Genomic DNA, 16,488 nt, shown 5'->3' with positions numbered 1-16,488 from the left:
TAAGCGTTCTCTGTCACATTTGTAACTTGTTCCACAGTGTTTTCAACCGACAAGCTGTTAAACTATGCCATAAGCATAAACTTGTCTACAGCTTTACGGTACCTTTAAGTTCAATGCAACTGAAATGTAAGAATACAAGGTGTGCTCTTGCCTTTGCCAGTTTGTCTTGTGAACCTGTAGCAATGAGCTGGTCATTTGGAGAAACAGCGACAGAATTGATGTCTTTTTCGTGAGCAAGCTGAGTGGCCCTTGTCTGCAGTGGAACACCTGCACACGGGTCCACCAAAGTCACTAGCCTAGGCCTCGGGGGCACTTCCCAGAGCTTGAGCGTTCGGTCTTGACCACCCGTTACGAGGAATGATGCTGAGAGGCTGCACAACAGTACACCCAACATTGTGTCAATAGTACAACAGTTCCAATAGGCAATACTGGTTACACTGGTGGTTGTGTTGAACAAACAGAGTGTTTTCATCAAAATGGTGATGGTGTAGACTGTAGAAATTTAATATACAGCACTGTGTGGCACTAAGAGCGTGCAAATATCCAATATGGTCATTTCGAAGAGACATAACTGTTTCGTTCAGCATTTCAATATTTTGATAAGCATATACAGTGGACCCTCGTTAATATGACCCCGGATAATATGACATCACTTTATGACCGTTTTTCTTGGGAACCGTTCCGCCGCCATGTAAATCCATCTCGTTAGTACGACAATCCGCTTATCCGACTATGACTGAGATTTTTGTCACAAGTAGGGTCAAACACATGTATTATCTTCGCGTTATTATGACCACGTCACATGACCCGCAGAGTAGCCCCAGGGAGAGGCTACACACATACCTCAGGCAGAGGGTGACACGTGTTGAAGTTGAATGACTCCTGATGTTGTTGACCTCGGAATTACTCATAGCGTTTTTTGGACTGCCAAGGCACTGTAGTGCTTAAAACGGCTTCAAGACGTCCACACAGATAAAACCCTGAGTGTCCCAGAAGACAGTTCCCATGGACTTTCCATAGCCATACGCACTCATTCTAGTCACAAGTTAGGTTCTGTGGAACCCATCTAGCACAGACTTTGTGGAACAGTAAGTGCTCATGAATGATTGTCTCCACACTGCCGAAAACTTATATTATGGTGAGCTGCAATGTCCCAAACTGTTACTCGTCGGTTCTCGAGGATGGCTTGCTATGTTCACTGGCGTGACTTAGTGATGGGTGATACACTGTACAATGTACTATCGACACATTTGATACTATCGATAGTTTTCGACTATCGACTGTACAACTATCGAGTGAACAGGAATTCAAATACCATTGTGATAGTTTTTCAGACTACCAACAGTATCGTGATATATACGTGGTGAAATTCACTGAGCTTCACATCAACTAAGCCAAGCCAATCCAGCACACCTTCTCAATTAGCATTTCGCTCTTGCCTGCAAGCTATCAATACTTCATTCACTCTGAATTTAAAATACTATTAGCTTGCTTCTTTTGAAAATGCAGCTTTCTGCAAAAATTTCGTTTTGCTCCTACAAACTACCAATAGTTCGTTCAGTCCAAATTTAAAATTTTAGCATGTTTGTTTTGAAAACGGAACCTTCTGAATTCACATTTAGCTCCTGCGAACTATCAATAGTTTGCTAAATAACAAATTAAATTTTAGTTTTGTGCCTGCAAACTATCAAGAGTTTCTTCACTCTGAATCTAAAATTTGAACAGGTTTCTCAACGAAGCTTTCTGAATTTGCGTTTCCCTCCTGCAAATTATCCGTATTTTATTCACTCACAATTTATAATTTTAGCATATTTCTTTTGAAAGCGAAAACCTTCCGAATTCTCGTTTTACTCCAGCAAACTACTATCAGTAGTTTGCTCAGCGTGAATTTAAAATTTGAGCAGGTGTCTTTTGAAAATTGAACTTTCTGAATTCGCATACTCCTGCAAACTCTCAACGCATTTTTTGACGCATTTACGCATGTTTCCTTTAAAGATGAAACTGTCTGAGTTCGCATTTTGCTCATGCAAACTATCGTTTAGTCACTCGCAATTTAAAAGTTGAACACATTTCCATCGGTAACAAAACCTTCTGAATCCTTGTTTTTCGCATGTCGTTCGACGATTGCGTTTCGCTGGTGATTGATAGTTACCTCTCGGGAAAACAAAGAAGTATGATGATGGGAAATAAAATATGAAGTCAATGAAATATGAAATATCGGAGTGTACGTCTAAACTGCTATACAGTTGGCATTTTTGAGGAGGAATTAGTGGCCCTTAATTGTCACAAACCATTACTATGACAGTAACATAAACTACTTATAGTTCAACATCATGTGCGGCTGCTCTGAATAATATCAACCACATGTATAGCGCACAACAATCCACGAAATCCATTTTTCTGCTCAGAACAAAAGTTCCCGTCTTTTTTTTCGGAAAAGCTCCTCTATTTTCTGTAATCTTTTCTCTTTTGTTCATGCTAACTCTAAATAAAGGTATTCGGTTAGATTGATAATACAATTGGGAGCAGTGACTTCTATATATTTGCAGCAAGCAGGTTTGAACTGTGCCCAGCCTACTATCGGTAGCTGAAACTATCAATAGTTTTGTTCAAAACTATCGATAGTCAAATGAGTAGTCATCTCAACTACTCGTAGTACTACCGATAGTGTTTGGATGACTATCCCCAATCACTAGCGTGACTGCAGTCGGATGAACATGATGTGGTTCATCTGTCACCATATCCCGTCCTTTGCTAAATTGTCAGCACCATTCGTACAATCTTCACCTTGACCTCATTTGTTCCCCATACTGCGCCTGTAATCTTTTCAAAATCACAGCTGGTTTCACGTTCTCCTTCACAAGGAACCTGATTATGCATCTCTGTTCTACAGCAACAGACACACTGCTCCCCGCCACGATAGCTGCCGCTGCTGTATGTCCAGCTGACCCGAGAAGGATTGCACTTTGTCCTCTGAAAGTTTTACTCAATTACATTTACTCACTGATTTTTCTCACACAAAAGCCTCGGCCAACCACGAATGACCCTTGTATATTACTATTTTCCTATGGTCGTGACTAAGGCTCCTGCATATGAACTCTGCAGTGATGAAGCACACACTGACATAGAACAATAACTGTATCAGTGTCATGAATGTCTTACACACTACATACATAAATACTTGCTCCTGAAGCATTCAAGTTTTGCCCCCAATTGCCACACGTCCCCTACCCATTAGGATACCAACGGCAGCATTGGCCTCGACTGGCAGCAGAGGTGGATTCCGGGTGCGATTCACCTCCCATACAGACATTATAAACATGTAATATTTAAATGGCTCGTTCAGCCATACATTGAGTGGTTGATGTCGAGATCTACATGAATAGAATCCTGGTATAACAGGATTTTTAAGAGTACTTACAATGAGCAGGCGACACTACCAATAGCTGCTGTGTGACCCTTTCCAGTGAAGAGGCATTCAGGATGGCCATCGTCATGGAGTCTCCACACTTTCACTGAATTATCCTGAAATGCAAAGTGCATCTACTAGTTACAGCTCCACATAATGAGCACTGATATAACATATCCCTGTGATCAACGTTATAGTTTTTTTTTTTCATTTATGCGCTCACTCATAGGCACTGTCTGGGGGAATGTCAGGATGGGGGCCCTTTCCCTTAACAGCATATATTTAGTGTTGGCGTCTTTAGTTACCTTCCTTGTGAAGTTCTGACTAACAAGCTTTTACTCTACTGTCATATCAACTTTGTTCAGCCTTCAGAGAGTGCAAAGGTGGGTCATATAGGAACTCTCAATTCAGTCTTTATGACCGATATGTAAATTGATATGCAACAAGAGCACGGCAGAATGGAAAGGTCCAGACCACAAAAGATTGGTTTTTCGTTTTGTACCTTCGAAGCTGTGGCCAGAAGCGTGGGGTCAGACCGAAAGACATCCATGGCAATAACGAGATCCGAGTGACCGCTGAGGAGGTGACAATTAAACGTGGCCAGTTCAAATAGCCGTACTTGAGGACTGTTCGTAGCCACCGCCAAAAAGCTCTCGTTGGGGCCAAGAAGCCGCAAATCCAGCACTTCGTCGTTGAAACCTACAAACTGCAGCAACCAATGATCTCGAAGCCATACTTACAACTTGTCTTACAAGCTACGATGCCCTACCTGCTTCCGAGTCACAAAACCCTCGGGTGAATGTATGGTAATGTTGTGATCGAAGGAAACAGCTAATAAAGCTTTCTTCTCAGCGCAGTACAAAAGCTGAGACATGGGTCCTTCTGGTGCTGGACCCAAATCCTGTTCCTGTATGCAAGACGCTGTACCCACATCCCAAAGACGCAACCTTCCTGTGGAACAATAAAGTAATCATATCAATGTCAGCACAAAGGTGCCCTAAAAGAACCGTGGAAAAAGCTGAAGTGTTTGCGTGCAATTCTATCTCACATAGTGTCAGAATTCTAGATGAAAGGGTTCCATTTAAACTTCTCTCTTCTCGTACTCTCACCTTTTTCTCCAACTGTTACAAAGTGAGGGCCTTTTGTGTTCTTTATCACAACTGAGGAAATTTCTCTAGAGTTCAGCAGTACCATAGATTCTATTGACTAGAAAGAGAGAAAACATAATTGGTTATGATAGTGTACCCACGTGTGCACGAGCACTGCTTACCTCATACACAGGAATCGTCTTTAGTGTTTTAAGCTCTCGAGTGTCCCACAGGATTACGACCTTGTCTCTGCTTGAACTGCATAAAGGAGTTAACTTTGCCTCAGAAACAAACTTGTATTTTCTTTGGTGGAATTTTCCTATTAAAGAGACAGTCTCATGGAGCATGACCTACTCGGAGTGCACACTATTCTATTCTCCGATGTTGATAACGCAACAGTGCAAATACCGTACAGTGGAATCCTCTTAATTCCAACTCGAAGGGGACCAAAGATTTGTTCAAATAAAGCAGAGTTCGAACTAAAGGGAGCTGCTCTGAATGAGGGCTTGATGTGCTGGCAGCGCATACCAGCATCGGAGACACGTCGTGACTCGCAAGGCCTTGCCGTACGTTCGTGGTCATGCGACGCTGGGAATATAACAGGCTCATCCATATTATAAAATATTCAGCCGTGGCACTATCTACATCGTTTGACACGTTGAACCCAACCCAATCGTCCCACCAACCCAATTCGAGAAGACATCGGCTGCCATCCATGCCTTTTTGTGAGCTGTGCAGCCAACTGGCCCGGGCTGTGGCAAGGCCCAGCTAGGCAATCACATCATAAAGGCCTTTGCAAACATTGATATGTTTGAATTACCGGGCGGTTTGCCCCGTTTCAATACACGACTTTGATGGGATTTAAAATTCATGGGACTGTCCTGTATTCTCACCAGAAAAGCCCATGGTTATTAACTAAAGGAATTAAATTAATATCAGCCGTGCAGCATTCGACGAGCTGTGCTGGCAATAACAGCATCTGCTACATCTTTCCGAATAATTGCCTGAGAGTTGACGAAAAAAGACAAAACAAAGTTTTGAATTCTCTTCAGCTACGTAGAAAGGCAACTGTTTTGCTAAACTTGAGGATGAGGAACCGAAGCACATGTCATATTCAGAGTAGCAAGTACTCGACCCTGACTAGAAATGGCGCTGTTTTGCCTGTCCGCTCACCCAACAGGCAAGTGTCAATGTGACGTGTTTTTTTTTGTAATTCTAAAAAGTGTTTGTGAGTGACTGAGTGAGTGATACACCGCTCTAAGCATATTGTATCTACTACTATCAGTATATTTCTAGAAAACTATACGGACATCACGAATGAAAGCTTCACTGTTGTGTACCTAGAGTACTCATAAATATAATTTTTGTTAAGTTTCTGAATCGTCCGATCTGAACTAGACCGCCCCTTTAAGAGAATTACTTAAAAGTATCCGTTACAGGACTTACCTCAGAAGCTGACCACCATCGTCGATAAAAGCCAAGTCTGTAATAACACTAAAATGCCCCGACAGAGATCCCACCAGGGTACTCTTGCGCAGGTCCCACACGTGAATGCGATAGTCGTCGGCAGCGCCAAAAAGCTGGGCCGTGCTCGCCACAGGATGAAATTTAACAATGCTGCACAAAGCATGAAAAATGTGAATAACTAAAGTGCAAGTAGAAAAAAAGGAGAAGAATGTATCTGGACTAATTATGGTAAAACAAATTCAGGCTCCCTACCTGAACACGCCTTGTGCTCCACGCAGGTGATGAGTGCAATACTGTCTTACCACGTCCCATACTTTGATGATGGAATCGCACCCTCCACTGGCCAGTAACGTAGACGTCGTGTCAAAGGCCATACACGCAATGGAGCCAACATGGAATGACTGCGATGAAGCATAGCTTTTTTGAAGTGTAGTTCCAAAAGTGCACATGATATAACTAAGCACTCTGCATAACCAGTGTAGATGTGGAGTGTGTAACATTCACCTATACTCCGAGACAATTCAAGAGCTGTATGCACAGGGGTGTACCTCAGCCTGCGCAGAATGGAGTCTGCACATTGAGAGGGGGGCATACAAGACGGCATGCGGGATGGTGGCGGACTGGGAAGCCAGTTGGCATGTTTTGTTAGCGCGACTATTTTACGTGCTTGTTTTTTAAAGGCACGCAAATGTGCTCTCCATACATCATATCTGACAGGTGTTTTCTCAATATGATCAGTGAAGCAGCAAGAGGTTGAATCATGCGGGCACATTATGTTGTGACCCGGAAGTGTTATGTGCCTGCCTCAGTCAATCACGGACGTCTTAAGACTTGCGGGAGGGGCTAACCTGCAGGAGACACTAAACAGCTCGAAGAATATTCTCCAATTATTACATGCCATGAAAGAATGTGGCTCACGATATCCAAATATGTTGTTCATTTACTTCTAGTGAGCGTATTTACCACGAAACAATGCCATTCATAATCTGCGCGGGTCTCTCCTTCATCCTTGGAACGGAGTCATGTCACAACGTTCCAACGCATAGCAATGCCACATTCCAGGCGCTGGGGATGGGGTAGATTTCGCTCTCCTAGCCAATGATGGGCCCCGCTGAGACAAGCTGTTGCTCATGAGGGAACTGGTTTCGAGAACATCGCGGTGACCTCGCAGAGCAGTACAGCACTGAAAACATAGCGCGCACAAAAAACTGTATTGCATTGTAGGCTTTTGGTATGGTTTGAACTGGCTATCTTGGGGTTGACAAGTGGAAAGATGTCTAGAATGTGCCTCACTTCTCGATATTACAACAAAATCAATATATAAGCATCCCACATTTTGAGTGGTTGATGTTGCGCAACATCAAAATGACATGTGGCTATTGTCGCCAGGCCATCGCAGAGCGAGGCAAGAGAACGAAAGAGTGCAGTGAATATTTGGTCGGTTTGGAGCCATTATTTACTTTTTTGCGACAACACAGAAAGAGTTCACCGTCGGCAACATACCACAATACATTAACAAAAAGTTCACATTGTATATTGCCCCTTTCACCTGTCCTCAAGGATAGAGGTTTAGCCTGTCACGCCTGTCTGCAATGCGTATAACACCCTCAACCGAGGTTTGTGTGGGAGATGCAGGGAAGCGCACAAAATACCATGTGTTACAATGTACCGTATTTTCTGGTGTATAACACGCACCCCCCAAATCAGCGACATTAGAAAAATGGCCTGTGTATGACGCATGTCGATGCATAATGCGCACCACAGGAGTGTGCGTTGCCTGTTCGGTCGAGCAGCAAATTTTCATAAGATTATTCATTAATATTCACAAATGCGATATTTATCAAAGACATTAAAGTCCAATCGGCAGGTTCAGTGCGTAGTAGACTTCTGTCTCCTCGCTGCTCTCACGTTCCTTCTCAACAGCGCAAAACTTCTGAAATGACTTTAGGATCAGTGACACCTCGAAGTCGTCTCACGCTTGCTGGACCCACTTCGCAATCTCGGCATGCCCGTCGCCTTTCTGCTACTCGTGCTAGCCATGTGTCATTCATTGTTCACCATATTTCCAGAACACAGCACTTCAATGAACGATTTACGCCTTTGCCAAGCACTTGGGCCAAGGTTCTAGACTAGAGGTAGCATGGCATATTCTTAGGAACTGCTCTTACAGGAAAACTCCGATGTACAATGCACACAGCCTCCTCGGAACACTTTTTACAATGTATAGCGTAAAGGTTGAACTTGCGATCCGATGAAAATGACTGTTTTATTTCCGTCATGTTTGTACTAAGTTATCGCGATTGTGTCCGTCGATGGTGTTCTCAGAAGACCACGGCCTAGAAAGTGGGTCGGCCGGAGCTTTTGTATTATAGTAGTTGTCATTCTTACCGTTATTTGTACCCGTAAGTGTTTCTAGTACAAGAGCTGGATTTGGGGGGAAAGTGACCCTGGCTGTTTGGAGGAAGCTTACAGCAGGTGTATAGTGAAAGTAATAGTGCGCAAAGTGGTTCGAGGCTGTATGCTACGTTGTAAAGACGGAACCTGATTCAGAGAAGACAAGTCTCGAGACTGTTTGTGAGAGAGTGGGCATTTCTTGTTTTTGAGAATGTTGAAGCACGTGTGGTGCAGTTCTTAAAATTTGTTTCGGTAAAGTGCCTTTAAAAGCCTTGTTTGAATAATAAAGGTGAACTTGGCTGCCGGACTCTCTAGCGGGCAGACCGGCCAGACTGTCTCGCCGAGTTGTAAGTTTGTTCTTGTAAATATTGTCGTTGTGTAAACAAACAAGTTATTGTTGAGTATCCCAGACATCGTTTTCCTGGGTTACCGAGCAAGCCGAGGGAAACAAGAAAAACAACAACCACAACTTTACTTACAGCGTGCAGGTGCACTAGAAAGTGTGGTACATTAAGTTGTTTCAGACATGTGAAGATGTATTAGGCCACACCAGACCATGCACGAAATGTGAAACATTTCTGAGTTATTGAGGGTTCAAGCTTTTGAAAATGTCACCACTTTCATTCTTACTTTCCACGTTCTCTCGAGCTTTGTATTTTCCAAGTCATAGTGGCGCAGTAGCCCACTACGACCTCCCACAACAAGAATCTGGTCATCGGTGCTGACGGCAAATGCTGTCACTTCCTCCTCTTCCCCCTTGTATGCAAGAAGTACATTAGGCATCACATGCGTACATTCAATACTAGTAGGCACATACCAGGTCAAAGCACCTTTCCACTTTGCCATCTTCTACACTAAGAGTTTTCACACTGCTTCCGTGTTGACAAAAGAGAAAGTTGCCCTTCGCAGACCACTAGTGAAGCAAGGACAAGAAATGCATATTTTATAACGCACACACCTGGCCGTGAAAAATGTACGTATGCACGAAGCATTGGCAAATTTCTATACCTGAACCGATCCACCTGTATAGAACGCACCGTACTTCGCTTCAACTTTGTAGCTGCAAAAAATGACGCATTGCAAAGCATGACATATGGTAAGTATGCATAAAATGAAGGAACTGTGATTCAAATGACGTTAAACTCCTTCTGTACATGGAATGCAAAGTATACTTTAGATGAACCTCAGCACTCTAAGCGATCTGTCCCTTTGATTGGAACAGAGATCTCCACATTTTTCCTGCTCTCATCAACACAATCACTGTAAGTGTGTTGCACTGGAACCAATTACGATCCCCTATGGATGAAGGTGCAGACAAAAACGAAACTTCAGTGACACATTATCAGGGCGATGCCTTACTCCGTAAAAACTGAAACTGAAATGCGCGCAACGGCTTTTCAGGATCAACTCACTTCCGTTTTAAACCTTGTTTTGATCCCATCTTAGGCACACCACGAATACTACTCAGTCCTACTCAGACAAGACGCTAGATCCTGAGGGGTATCATTGCCGCGTCACTCACTCTTCCAGGTGCTTCCGCGCAAAAATGTAGCTCCTACTTCTCATTGGCTGCTGCGTGGGACGCCTTGCATTCTAGTTGCCTCCGCGGGAAAAATGAAACCATTATTTCAATTTCATCTATTTTTGTTGTACTGTTTATTAATAGGCCTGTTCTTTCACACGAATGTTGCACGGACGATCTTTCTCGCGTTGTTGAAATGCTGGGAACTTTTTGCCTGCTTTGTAGTGTGTTGGGTTTGTGTGTTGAAGGTTGAAGCCGTCATGGCTTAGAAGCCCGCTCATATTCGAAACGTTGAAAGTGTATCTGAAGCATGCGAAGCACTTTGTAATTTGTCAGTTTGCACTGCGTATCACCGCTATGTTTATCATGGGTCATCATGAGGCACCTCACGCCAGTGATATGGATTTGATGGAACAAATCGGATTCAAGTCAAGTCTTTATTTTCGAGAAGCAAATGAAGTCATTATGTATCCAGAATTATAGCTTTTTTATTCTGTATTTATTTATTTCTGCTACGCAACAACGTCTTACGACATTACTATGGCGGGGATACATACAAATAAAAGTAAGCAATAAGTACAGCATACAAAAAGAAAAATTAAAAAGCACACATTTATAAGACAACAGGTACTCAGGTCCCGAAAACATAAGCTCTATACATCCATGATAGGCAAGCTTGAGCGATGGGCAAGACACGTAAACAAACACAAACACGAAACGTGTTTACGTGTCTTGCCCATCGCTCAGGCTTGCCTATCATGGAATTTATCCAGCAGCTAGCCTGCATTTACGCCATTCTGTCAATAAGCTCTATACATCCGTTAGGCTTAATTTTCCTCTAATGATCAATCTCGATATGTATGATGGAGGTTCCTTTGAATTTTATCATGAATAATATTATCTGAAAATTGCAAATGTAACTGTTGTCTCCTTGTCGACAAACTATCTCAACCTAATCTTGACTTTATCTCGCTTATATTAACGTCCATGCAACTCATCTGGCCGCAATATTCTGAACCCTCTCCTGAATTAAAAGCATTTCTTGCGGATCCCATACTGATAATGTACAGGCACGCAACGCTTCGGAACCGGTTCTGCAGTAAAAAGTAAGAAGCACAACACACACACGTCCACCTACGGGAGGCGCTAGATCCTGAGGGGTATCATTCGTTGTGTTCGTACGCCTCGGCGGCGGTGGCTATGAATGTAGTGCCGTGGTCAGCGCATGAAGACATCAATTGTTCTCAGTCGTCGGTTTCACGCTGTCGTAGGTGGACGTGTGTGTGTTGTGCTTCTTGTTTCATGCTGATTACCACATGGAGGTAAGTAATTTTAGTTCCTTGATGTTTGTACTCCCGAATTTTTAGTGAAACATTCGCGCCCGGTTTCAACTGTGGTGAAATCCGTTAAATAAGTTCAATTTCGGAAGATTTACAGGCAACAGTGCCGAATGATACTCCGATCAAATTTGGACAATCAAAAAACGTATATCTGTTCTCATATAGTCTTCGATAGCTTATAAATAGCCTCAGTGAGTGATTTAACGTGTGATACAGTTAGAATTTAGGGCTCAAACCCCTGCAGTGAAGTAGCAGTTACGAATGATACCCCTCAGGTTTTAAGCTCCGATCAAGTTGCAACAACCGTACGACGTTTTCCTGTTCTCGTACAGCTTTCGATAGCTTATAAAAGCCTCAGTGAGTGATTTAACGTGTAATACACTTAGAATTTAGCGCTCAAAACCCTGCAGTGAAGTAGCAGTTACGAATGATACCCCTCAGGTTTTAAGCGCCGACCAAATTACAACAACCGTACGACGTTTTCCTGTTCTCGTACAGCTTTCGATAGCTTATAAAAGCCTCAGCGAGTGATTTAATGTGTAATACACTTGAAATTTAGCGCTCAAAACCCTGCAGTCAAGCAGCAATTACGAATGATACCCCTCAGGTTTTAAGCTCCGATCAAGTTGCAACAACCGAATGACGTTTTCCTGTTCTCGTGCAGCTTTCGATAGCTTATAAAAGCCTCAGTGAGTGATTTAACGTGTGATACAGTTATAATTTAGAGCTCAAACCCCTGCAGTGAAGCAGCAGTTACGAATGATACCCCTCAGGTTTTAAGCTCCGATCAAGTTGCAACAACCGAACAACGTTTTCCTGTTCTCGTGCAGCTTTCGATAGCTTATAAAAGCCTCAGTGAGTGATTTAACGTGTGATACAGTTATAATTTAGGGCTCAAACCCCTGCAGTGAAGCAGCAGTTACGAATGATACCCCTCAGGTTTTAAGCTCCGATCAAGTTGCAACAACCGAACAACGTTTTCCTGTTCTCGTGCAGCTTTCGATAGCTTATAAAAGCCTCAGTGAGTGATCTAACGTGTAATACAGTCAGAATTTAAGGCTCAGAAATTCGCAATCCGCAACCAAACAACGTTTTCCTGTCCTCATATGGCCTTTGATAGCATAGAAATGCCACAGTGAGTGATCAGATGGTTTTCTTTTCAAAAATTGTAGAGGATTTTATAAATGGCACTGCCAAAATTTAAGACTTGCAAATGATGATTATGGAGAGTAAAATGCTATCCAGCATGTTAAAAGCTGCAAACTTGAAGCTTTTTGTTGCCTAAATACATTTCACCCTGTTGTTTCCAGGTGGAACCCCTGTAGCTGACCAGAAAGGCCGGGACTGTCAGATGCCATACATGAATTGAGTATGGGATAGAGAGAGAAGTATTGGGATTCTATTGGAGAATTTGCATACCCCTGCTTATGGTAGTCCTCACTAGGCCAACCAAAGCAGGCACACAATTGTTCTCGTGCTGAGCTGACAGATTTGTAACTGACACTGTTTACTTATAATTCTCAGTAATTTCACACTACTCACAATTATGTTTTACTTTCAGTTCAAGGCCTTCAAACAGAGCTGACCCGGCGGAAGGCCTCTGGTGGCATACTGTAATCAAGTGTGCCACTCCCACGGGATTATTGCATTGGCCTTTTGCATTCATGCAATGCTGTCCAGGGCATCTCACAGGCACCAGCTGCGTGACGATGCCCCACCCCACTGATTGTCTTATGCCAACAGCATGCGCCCGTAGGGAGCTATGGACACTAGAAGATGGACTGTGGACATGCTAAGGAATTCTTCAGTAGCTTCATGGTGCACGGGAGAAGAAACAGCAGACCTGGACGAAGTAAACAAACGGCCCTTGTCAGGGCCACCATATGTCTGCCACAATGGCTAGCGTTCTGCTGATAGAACAAACCCTGATGGTGATAGAAGATCACTGAACTAACCATAACTCAAGCATGATGGCTACAACAGTGCTGATAGAAAGCAATCATTGCAGTTGCAAATGCCATACATTTCGTTAAGCACTATATTTTTGATGACAGTAATATTTAGAGTTGAAGGAGTCATGTTCTGCCACTTTTTGGATGGTCAAAGTATGCATCACAGAACATATTGCTAAGGTGAACATTATGTGGAACCGACTATAACTCCTGTTATTCATTGGCACAGAAAATATGAAGCAGAAAATGTCAAGGTTGTTGCGAGAGACCTGTACTATGTCTTTTGCAAAAGCTATCACCGTTTCTCGACAAAAGTGACGTGGAGAATGTACTGGATGCCTCCATTTTTCCCCTTTCTCTCCGTACTATAAAGGTAGTTCTTTTTGTGTAGTCCAATAATACGAGAATTAGAAAAAAGGTCTTTGGGTGTACTTGACATAATTGTATGCCAGTCTATATCATTGAACCCCCGTGGCACTGAGGACAAAACTTTACGAGACAGTATATTTGGGTCCGAAGAACGCCATTGGAGCCACAGGGCACATTGACTTTAGACCACATCATGGAGGGCCACAAGGAAAAGAAATGACTGTAGTTACCATAAAACTTTGGTATATCATACATAACATTGTACACAAAAACAGGACCGACATAGTTATTGTGGAGTAGGATAGTGGATAACACAAAAAATTAACGGGCTTACTAGGCTAACACCAATAAATGGGCGGCCTTTCAAGTCGAGTGCTGAAAGTATGAAAAACTATTCGACCTTTACAAAGGTTTAGGAGAATGTTCAGGAGCACTCCAAATTATCCATTTACTTGCTGCCTTAGCTCACAGTTGGAAAAATAAGTATGGAAAATCAAAGAGAAAGAGCTAGCTGGCATATTCACAGTGGGTCATGGCTTCGGGTTTGCTATGTTGTGTTTAATGAAAAGTGCAGAAATTTGGGCCAGTTGGTACATAACTGCAAAAAGGAATAAGGGCATACAGACGGGACAATGGAGAGACAGAGCTGCTTACAACTAAACTATAATGATAGGAAATCCGACGCAGTCATGTGTGCAGGTGCATTGCTATCCCACCATGTCAAAACAACGAGTACAGTGCTAGACAAATGTTAGAGAACATGCTCCGGCGCATTCCTTCCTTAGTGTGACAGTGAATGGGACCGTACAGACTTAGACATGAGTGTATAGGTAGCCCAGTCACCTGTATGCAAGTCCGTACGATACCATTCGCTGCCAGCTTGTCACTCAGAGGGAGGAGTGCGCCAGAGTATGTTCCATAAACTTTTGTCCAGCACTTTACAAGTATAAAACTGATTAACAATGTAGAATGGGCTAGTTGGTATGACATCTTAAACTATGGAGCTGTGGCAGACAAGGACAACACCACTCCACAATCAACTGGTTTATTTCTGGAAAAACAGAAAAGGAAGGTTGAACGTTGGGATTGGGGGTTTTGAGACGACCTGATTAAAAAGGAACTTTACACCTAGTGGTGATCTTTTCCTGCTATCCTTGTCTGCCATAGCTCCGTAGTCAAGAAGTCTGTACAAGTATGTCAGACAAGACCCTCAAAATGACAGTTTAGGCATGTGCAAACAAAACCACCCTAGTGATAAGGGGTGACAAAAGTGAAAAAAATTTCTATGATTTGAATAAAAATTCAAGTTCCTTATCCATCCGACAAATAGAAGCTTCAGTAGTACAACTGGAAGAACCACTTATTTCAGCCACTTCGACTACCTCTCTTTCGAACTGACAGTTTGCTTTTCTTTTTGGCTGAGTTCTTTCAAAAGCCGAGTTTTAATGTCACTATTTGATTTAGTACATGGATTAGGATAGACAGAAGATCGACTCAATCCTCGCATTAGCTACGGTGTGCTAGTGTACCATACCGCACGCGAATACCATGTTGCCTTGTCCGTAATTTTGTGAGGTTCGAGAGCCACAAGAACTGCTCGCATGCAGTGTGTTCTACCTAACATGGACAGCGCAGCAGCAGTGCGGCGGGCCAGGCTGAAAACAATGCCTGAAAATCTGTTCTCCTAATTCGTCTTTAAATTTTTCGAGAGGGTAGCTTCGTTCTCTTTGTCGGCCAAGAGGCCGCGTGTTTGAGATCCCTGTAGATAGGGCAATCGCTTTCGAAACTAAACAACAAGAATCAGAAAAGTAACGCTGTCTTATATCTGCGCAGAAGCACCATAGCTCATGTACAAAGCAGGTTGGTTGGTTGGTGGATAGTAAAACAACAAGAGGAGGTTGAATTCGCGCATGCGAATTCTGCTACCCCCCCCCCCCCCCAAAAAAAAAAAAAAAAAAAAGAAAGGTCTTCCAAAGACATGAACGGGTTTTTCCGAGGAACCTCCACCGTGGGAAAACAGTGCAGGTGGTAAATGTGAATCATGTGTCGCCCCCAATATTTTTCTAGAGTTTCTGTGAGATATGTTCAAAACTTAGTTTGCAGTTTATTGAGTTTATATACGTATATCCAGCACCGCGGGTCCCGTGATTTCTGTCCTTTTTCTTTTCTTTTTTTATGATTCATTTGCTACAGCAATTCACATATAACATCGACTTAGGGAAAGTATACTTTATGTAGTAATTGTAATTTTAATGCTTTTCATATCTTAGGGCTCTCTTTGTTCGGTTTTTCGATAGTTCTGTCTTCCGACTTTCCAGCTTTCTGATAGTTCGGTCTCATGATTTTTGACCTTATATGATTGCCACTGCTCTTGAGCCCCGGATCCCGACAGCCTCGAAATACTACCCTTATCTCGTGACCACTTCTCCTTCCAACTGGTTACAAAAAGTGAAGTGTCCATAACCAAAGTATGTTGATATGCAGATTAAGTAGAAATGAAGAGAGGCAGATAAAAATGACAAAAACATAAGAGAAGGCGACAAATTGTCTTCGATCAAGAATACTTCTTTATTGATACTAAGGTCACAAAATGATCACGATGGTCGGGTATGTTTAGGGCAAATCGTGCAACACAGTCCCCAAAGAAAATGACAAAAATATATACACAGTACCGAGAGGATAGAGAGGTAGCAAGCGAGCTGGTGGTATAGATCCATAACACAGACAAGCTTGTCTGTGTTTGTCGTTTTTTGTCCCCCAGTCTCCGGTTTTTAATTTAGAGATAACCATATATAAAGTAATTGAACCTCTGTATGCAGTAAGCAATCCATGCACGTAATGCAATCCCCTTTCGTGTATTTTTGCTGCAATGACATCCACATACCAGCATGTACCTGCCATAGAAAATTTAGGACCGTATTGCAATTTATTGACCTGTTACAGGAGG

The 16,488-nt window shown here is 42.8% G+C and overlaps 1 protein-coding gene and 1 long non-coding RNA gene across 2 annotated transcripts in view; one reads left to right on the top strand and one right to left on the bottom strand.

The window, feature by feature from the left end:
* Positions 1 to 9,878, bottom strand: part of LOC135385416 (transducin beta-like protein 3) — a 29,870-nt gene extending 19,992 nt beyond the window's left edge. Inside the window, exons 1-12 of the mRNA XM_064614719.1 lie at positions 9,771 to 9,878; positions 9,367 to 9,418; positions 9,176 to 9,271; positions 8,989 to 9,114; positions 6,217 to 6,365; positions 5,944 to 6,114; positions 4,680 to 4,755; positions 4,519 to 4,615; positions 4,179 to 4,360; positions 3,912 to 4,115; positions 3,422 to 3,525; positions 152 to 371 (exon numbers count right to left, since the gene is read on the bottom strand). Of these exons, the coding sequence (XP_064470789.1) occupies positions 152 to 371; positions 3,422 to 3,525; positions 3,912 to 4,115; positions 4,179 to 4,360; positions 4,519 to 4,615; positions 4,680 to 4,755; positions 5,944 to 6,114; positions 6,217 to 6,365; positions 8,989 to 9,114; positions 9,176 to 9,271; positions 9,367 to 9,418; positions 9,771 to 9,799 (1,506 nt within the window). The 5' untranslated portion in view covers positions 9,800 to 9,878. The remainder of the gene's footprint in view (positions 1 to 151; positions 372 to 3,421; positions 3,526 to 3,911; positions 4,116 to 4,178; positions 4,361 to 4,518; positions 4,616 to 4,679; positions 4,756 to 5,943; positions 6,115 to 6,216; positions 6,366 to 8,988; positions 9,115 to 9,175; positions 9,272 to 9,366; positions 9,419 to 9,770) is intronic.
* Positions 9,879 to 11,134: 1,256 nt separating this feature from the next.
* On the top strand, positions 11,135 to 14,855 carry LOC135385415 (uncharacterized). The gene is made up of 2 exons (XR_010420402.1): positions 11,135 to 11,202; positions 12,531 to 14,855. It is a non-coding gene; the product is annotated as an uncharacterized LOC135385415 (long non-coding RNA).
* Positions 14,856 to 16,488: the final 1,633 nt, after the last annotated feature.

The sequence above is a fragment of the Ornithodoros turicata genome, chromosome 2, assembly GCF_037126465.1.
Source record: "Ornithodoros turicata isolate Travis chromosome 2, ASM3712646v1, whole genome shotgun sequence".
Taxonomy (NCBI): domain Eukaryota; kingdom Metazoa; phylum Arthropoda; class Arachnida; order Ixodida; family Argasidae; genus Ornithodoros; species Ornithodoros turicata.
The sequence above is the reverse complement of the archived record's forward strand: the minus strand, read 5'-3'. Positions and strand labels throughout refer to the sequence as shown.